The sequence below is a fragment of the Nanorana parkeri genome, unplaced genomic scaffold (assembly GCF_000935625.1).
Source record: "Nanorana parkeri isolate BGI_ZX_2015 unplaced genomic scaffold, ASM93562v1 scaffold191, whole genome shotgun sequence".
Lineage (NCBI taxonomy): Eukaryota > Metazoa > Chordata > Amphibia > Anura > Dicroglossidae > Nanorana > Nanorana parkeri.
In genome coordinates, this window is record NW_017306459.1 from 387,668 (window position 1) to 395,213 (window position 7,546).

At 40.0% G+C, this 7,546-nt stretch overlaps 1 protein-coding gene across 3 annotated transcripts in view; it reads left to right on the plus strand.

The window, feature by feature from the left end:
* The window catches only part of NOL4 (nucleolar protein 4), a 256,570-nt gene extending 249,334 nt beyond the window's left edge, over window positions 1–7,236 (plus strand). For all 3 annotated transcript variants that reach the window (XM_018555318.1, XM_018555320.1, XM_018555321.1), the window contains one exon: window positions 6,227–7,236. In XM_018555318.1, the coding sequence (XP_018410820.1) occupies window positions 6,227–6,420 (194 nt within the window). In that variant the 3' untranslated portion in view covers window positions 6,421–7,236. The remainder of the gene's footprint in view (window positions 1–6,226) is intronic.
* Window positions 7,237–7,546: the final 310 nt, after the last annotated feature.

Sequence of the window (7,546 nt, forward strand, 5' to 3'; positions counted from 1 at the left end):
TGCAAGGCAGAAGTGCTAACCAATAACAAATGAAGAAAAAAATAAATTATAATTGTGCTAAACTAGCCTTTTATTATCACTGATGTTAGTGAATATGTGGCTGGCCAGACTGCAAATGCAAGCCTTCACTGATTATTACTAATTATTATTAATACAGTTAGAGGGCTGAGAGCTGCAAGTTTCCACAAGAGCAAGCAGTGCTGCGACATTATTGTAATGACCAACACGTTTATTATTGGATCAGCTGAGGGAGAAGTGATACTCAACTTTTTTTACTGAACAGAAAAAAATGTATTTCACTATGCATACATTCTTGTTAAATGTTAAAACAAAAAGCTAATCAACAGCTGAAAATACTGGCGTACTGGCTATCAAGCTGTTCCAGTGACTTAAGTAATTTCTGAGTCACTGGCCCAGGATACGTATGATAATTAGGAGTGCGCACAGGATATGCCTCGGCTCACTTTAATCACCTCAATCGCAACACCGCCACAGGGTGCATTGTACTTTTAGTCACTGAACTGGTGGAGAGATCACAGACCGGCTCTGCGATACAGAGCGCATCAGCAATCGCCACTTACATTTCACACATAAAAGCCACAGTCCTCGATGCCTAGGAAGCTTCAAGGGAACGTGACTGCGGCTTCCCATCCAATCAGGAAGCTGGGTGGGTGATCACATGACCACCTACGAGGCTCCCTGCTTCATTACTGCACGTCTTCTGGAAGAGGTAAGGGACAGTTGAAGAGATGGGAATCCGGGATGCCTCAAGTCTGTGTATGTAATATATGATTATGATTAGGAGTGCTGACTTCACTTTTTGCATGTTCCATGTTTGGCTTAGAATGGACTGAGAGCAAAAACAACCAATATTTTCTTGTCAGCACTGATACCCTGTATGTTTATTGGGTAATTATTTTAATACATTTTTGGAGTACAGGTTCCCTTTAAGGGCTGCAGCACACATCCAGTGTTCTATAGGACTGAAGAGGAATGAAAAAAAACTTGTCATTTCTAATTAATCATTCTTGTTACATTAAATCAAACTAAGCATTAAACAACACATTTAATGTGTTAGCAATACAAATGTGTGGTAATGTCCCCGCAGTGGAAACACTAGCAGGTATTGATTTTTGTGGGAAATCAACTCATTGTAAATGATTTGACCTTCGCAGCTACATAGCTAGTGTTCTGTGCCTCTCATCAGTGACTGCATTAAAAAAAATGCACTCCGTGCACTTCCAAAGCAGGAATACTATGAAGGCACACTGCAGGTGTCAGACAAGCAGCTTCCTTTCAACTTACCTCTCCGCGATCAGACATCAGTATTTAAAACTGCTGATGCTGAAACTTTGTCATTTTTCTTTCTAAAATGCAAGCAGTGGAAGCAAATTTGTATAATTGTATATCTGTGGGCAATATTTCAGGCCTTTCAGAGCCCAAGAAAATATTTACCCCTCAATGCCACAGACATGAGCTCAAAATCTGTTCATGCTTAACATGACTCTGTTAAGAATCATGGGGGCTGCCATTGCGGATCTCCTGAAGAAAATGGTAATTACCTTACTTAGTGTCAGAATTCCTTATCTCTATTCATGTTACAGGTCAGTGACTCAGACAGCACTGCAGGCAAAGCAGCAGCATGACAGGCCAGGGAACAAGCATTCACCAGAGGAGAGTTCACAATGGCAGCCTATGTGATTCTCTAATGACAGAGTCCCCGTCTCTGATGGTGGTGGAGCATGCACTCCTGTTGCCACCAATGGTGTTGCTTTGGTCTGGAGCTGACTGTTCTATGGGCAGGCTACAGGATAGATGTGTAGGTAGCACAGCACTGATGAGAAAGGCAATTGCAAATTGGTGCTACCTACTGAGTGTTCAGATTGTAAAGAAGATATAAGATCTTAGTAATGCTGGAAGGGATTAAACTGGACAGATATATTGTATGTCTGAGTGGGCTTTTTTGTTTATTCTTCCCCCTGCAGTCCCACCACCAGAGTAGTGCTCATTTTGGGTAAATGGCAACTGCCGTATGCACCTGTTTGGGTTTTAGAAATTGCCCTGATCCTGAGAATGCTCATTGCGAAATGTGTTAAAGAACGTTGGCTACCACAGTTATACCACAGCTTCATCACAGCTGTTATGGACCCAGAAGGGTAATTTTAAAATGAAGGAATCATGTCTGTTTATTTATATACTGGTAGCCAACAGGGACATGTCTGTGAAGTTGTTAACAAATATGCTAACTGGCACTGAGGTTAAAAGTGTACCCATACGTTGTTTACTTGTTACTTTATCATCTATTTAATGTGTCGCAATAAAACGTGACACATTTTAAAACAGTCTGTTAATGGGGGCCCTGAATAATCCCACAAATACAAATATGTGTTTAAATGATGACAGAGTCTATTTATAGGATAAAGGCATTCTAGCAACAGTTCCACTTTTTCTCCTATTTTATTTTCTTCAGCTTGTATTATTCAGCCTCTTGGACTTGCTACAATGTTTTTTTAAATGGACCAACACTGAATGTGTTGGTGCATTTCATAATTTTATAAAGCTTTATAAGTAATTTGGCCCCTAGACTTGTACTCATTTTAGTCATAAGTTATATCAAACAAGGCATATCTGCATCCTTTCAAACATGCATAATTTAAAAGGCTTGCTCCCTTTAGACAGGGTAGTATGGGATGAGCTAAATGCCACTTTCTGTCGCTTCTCTTGTCTTTTTTTAAATTTGTTTTCCTGTACTTCTGTGAAGGCTCATTTTATAATACCTTGCATAGAAGGCATCAAATTAACCAGGTATAAGAGCAGTAGATGTTCCATTTGTAATTGTATCACAAACATCTACAGGTGAAACTCGAATAATTAGAATATCGTGCAAAGTTCATTTATTTCACTAATGCAACTGAAAAGGTGAAACTAATATATGAGATAGACTCATTACATGCAAAGCAAGATAGTTCAAGCCGTGATTTGTCATAATTGTGATGATTATGGCTTACAGCTCATGAAAACCCCAAGAACCCCAAATCCACAACCTCAAAAAAGTAGATTATTACATGCAATCAATAAAACAAGGATTGTACATAGAACAATATCGGACCTCTGAAAGTACAAGCATGCATATGTACTCAGTACTTGGTTTGGGCCCCTTTTGCAGAACTTACTGCAATTACTTTTGCACGATATTCTAATTATTCGAGTTTCACCTGTACTTCTGTCCTTCAGAATTGTGGTGGCCTCTTGTTGAGGACTTCTGTCTCTGCCCATTGTACTCCATGGATAGGCATGAGTGAGCATAATGTGTAGTCAGTAGCCAATGTTTGAGGAACATTTAGGTCAGATTATCCCCCATTCTGCATTTAAATTCAGCATGCCACACATAAACCAGATTCCTGTTGAATTATTATATATATAGCAATCTTCTATTGACGGGCAGGCTTTCACATTTTAACCAGTTACAGTTATAACAGTGTGTGACCTTTACCTTAATGCAGAAGGTCTAACTAGCACATTATTTCCAAGAGTTGTTGGTGATTTATAACAAGAATGAAGAGAGCAGATCTGATATCTTCCGTCTATATGTGATTTGCTATTGAATTAAACACACATCATCCTCTCATAGAGTTCACCCTTTTATCTAGGGCTGTAGAGTATGTTGATGTAATGAAGTGGCAGGTGACGATTGAGTAATGAGCCTTTCCCTATGCATTGCAGGTTGAGTTATGAAAAGTTCATTTATTTCACTAATGCAACTGAAAAGGTGAAACTAATATATGAGATAGACTCATTACATGCAAAGCAAGATAGTTCAAGCCGTGATTTGTCATAATTGTGATGATTATGGCTTACAGCTCATGAAAACCCCAAGAACCCCAAATCTACAACCTCAAAAAAGTAGATTATTACATGCAATCAATAAAACAAGGATTGTACATAGAACAATATCGGACCTCTGAAAGTACAAGCATGCATATGTACTCAGTACTTGGTTTGGGCCCCTTTTGCAGAACTTACTGCAATTACTTTTGCACGATATTCTAATTATTCGAGTTTCACCTGTACTTCTGTCCTTCAGAATTGTGGTGGCCTCTTGTTGAGGACTTCTGTCTCTGCCCATTGTACTCCATGGATAGGCATGAGTGAGCATAATGTGTAGTCAGTAGCCAATGTTTGAGGAACATTTAGGTCAGATTATCCCCCATTCTGCATTTAAATTCAGCATGCCACACATAAACCAGATTCCTGTTGAATTATTATATATATAGCAATCTTCTATTGACGGGCAGGCTTTCACATTTTAACCAGTTACAGTTATAACAGTGTGTGACCTTTACCTTAATGCAGAAGGTCTAACTAGCACATTATTTCCAAGAGTTGTTGGTGATTTATAACAAGAATGAAGAGAGCAGATCTGATATCTTCCGTCTATATGTGATTTGCTATTGAATTAAACACACATCATCCTCTCATAGAGTTCACCCTTTTATCTAGGGCTGTAGAGTATGTTGATGTAATGAAGTGGCAGGTGACGATTGAGTAATGAGCCTTTCCCTATGCATTGCAGGTTGAGTTATGCTGCGCTCACATCATCCTGTTCATGCCTCTTCTGAAAATGAATCATTTCTAATTACTTTGTAATACATTTGCTAAGTAAAAATCATTGATCATGATAGCACTTAATTAGTTCTGTAATGTGAGAACACAATACTCCAGGACCGCATAAAAGTGTTTTATTTTGTAATGCATGCTCCCAGGGGTGTTAGAACAGAGAACACAGAGGTCACACCAGCAGCCAACCTGGAAAAGGCTTGGAGGACACACTGATATACCCTGCAACTGCACTCCTGTGAACTTTGTGCTAATAGCTGCCATATGCAAGAGACTCTTCAGATCCTTTCCTTCTGTGCATCTGTTTAGTACCATAGATTACCTATGTGTGTCACTGTGGATAGTGATAAGAATGCAAAGAACCAAGCACAATTTTTTTTATTTCGGTTTCGTTTCGGTTTTTAAATGTCTATTTCGGTGCACCTCTACTATACAGTATATCTATATGTGTGGGGGGGGAGGGGTAGTATTTTTTTTATGTGTATGGGGGGGAGTAGAAGTGTATTAGTCTCCATTCACACTTGTGTCTTTACGTGCGATTAGGGATTCCTGCATCAGGAACTTGCGTTTTCCTGCAGCAGGAATCCCTAATTTGGCTTTTACAAGTGGCAGCTGTCACCCATTCAAGTTCATGATCAGGTGACAGCAGCTGCATGTAAACGCCTGCACACCGCATGTAATGATAAGTGATATTGTTTTCTAACCGCATGTAATAATATCACATACCATTACATACAGTATGCAGGCGTTTACATGCAGCTGCGGTCACCTGATCATTAACTTGAAAGGGTGACAGCTGCCACTTGTAAACAGCAGATTAGGGATTCCTGCTTCAGGAGAACGCAAGTTCCTGATGCAGGAATCCCTAATTGCACCTAAACCTACCGAAATGAATGAGGCCTTATTGTGAGTATATTAGTGGCCTTAGTACCATACCGGATATAATTAAGTTTTAATTTAAGTGTGAAATTTGTCAAGCGGCCCTCATTTGTTGAGTGGCCCCCAAGTGAATTGAGTTTGTGACCCCTGCTCTAATCCATCAATTTCTGTACGATTCGAAAAACATTTTCTAGCCTGCCGGATAGACCAAATTCGGTCAAGTTGTACAGTAATTGTGTTCGTTCACTTCCCATCAACTGGCCGATTATCATACGAAAACCCGATTTCATTCTGAAATCGAACGATAATTGCATGGTGTATGGGCACCTTAGCACAGCTTCCTTCTACACCTTCTGTCAAGCTCTTAAATCTGGTTCATGTGAACTGGCATTCTGAAAGCAGATTACCTTAGTTTAGGAACCTAGCCCGTTCCTGATGAATATAACATCAGTGTGATCTATATATTTAAAAAGTATGCTATGTGTTCTTCTTTTAGGATGCCAGATTTCATATATGCTTCAAACTTCTATTAGCTGCTAGCAAATGAATGACTTGTCCATAATATTTCTGCATTATCCGCACTCGGAAACCATTAGTGTCTCATTGTCAGTAGTTTCAATGACACGTGACTAATGTATACAGATGACTGTGCTTGGCTGCACAATAGAGCTATGAAAGAAACGCAGCGGCTATATTGGCATGCATTAAATTCTGATTTGCTTTTTTACAGGGCCGACAGATCTGAGCATGAAGAGGCAGTTAGCAACTACCTCCACCTCATCCAGTAACACAAGCTCCAGACCTCAGCTAAATCCTACAGAAATTACCGCCGTCAAGCAGCTAGTGGCCGGCTACCGGGAATCGGCGGCATTTTTGTTACGTTCAGCAGATGAACTAGAAAACCTCATCTTACAGCAGAACTGAGTCACACAACCTCTTCCCTGGCCTGGATTAGTCCCGGAATTCCACTAATGACATGTTGACAGTGTATATGCCAGAGTAGAGCCATTTGGTTACCGCACTGACGAGTAGAGGAGTTAATTACCATAATGCCACACTGTTTTCAGTCCATGAAGTGATGTTCAGGTGCTGCCGGTGAACTCGAGACCTCTGACATTCCAATAGGTCTTTGATGTGTCCAGCTTTTTTGTTCTCAGTGTGTCGGTTTAAATATTGCATATGTGGCTGTAGCTCATTAAGTCATGCAAAACAGTGGAGCAAATGGAAGACACTATGATGTTCAATTTTTTCCAAGTGCAATATTAGTGGAATGTTCTACTGACTCTGGATCCGAAGCTACATGATGCGATGGCAGGACGTAAAAGGCCAACCTAGGCTCACACTAGAAATTTCAATGAAGGATTGCATATTTTTTAAACAATGTGATTTTTATATGGTCATTTTTCATGCAGATATTTTAATTTATATGACAGCGATCTTTCCACATTCCCTGTGAGAAAATATTTTCAATTGCCCTTTCTTACAACCCAGTAGTTACTGATTGCTAAGAACGCACAGCAGGCATTGTCGACGCCTTGCAAACATCCACTAGGGGTGGTGGGATTGAGGAACGTTTACCCCAATGCGGGTCCAAAAAGCCATTTTTCCAAGTCATATTTTCCACATAAGTTATTTTGATTTGAGTGATTCTGGGAGAATAAGTGCTAAGGTAGAAATGGGCACTGACACTGGTAAATGGACCGTGGGTAATGAAAAAGAGTTAGAACTGTGTTTACCTGCAAAATCTCTTTTATGGCACCTCATAAATTCATATTCTATAGAATAGATACTTTTCCAGAAGAATAAACGCGTACTGTACCTCCCAACTGTCCTATGATCACGGCCAAAGAAGAGTCGAGGCTTGGGAAAAAATGGTGGTGATTGTTTGGAGTTTGGGGAGATCAGGGAAGGGACCTACCAGCTTCTTGATTTTGTAGCTGAAAAAGTTGGCAGGTTAGATAAAAGCAACAGCAAATTGATTTTTATGATGTGTGCTGCATAGTAAATGTCTACCCAGTAAGCTAGGTAGGTTAAGCTGCAGACAGAGCTC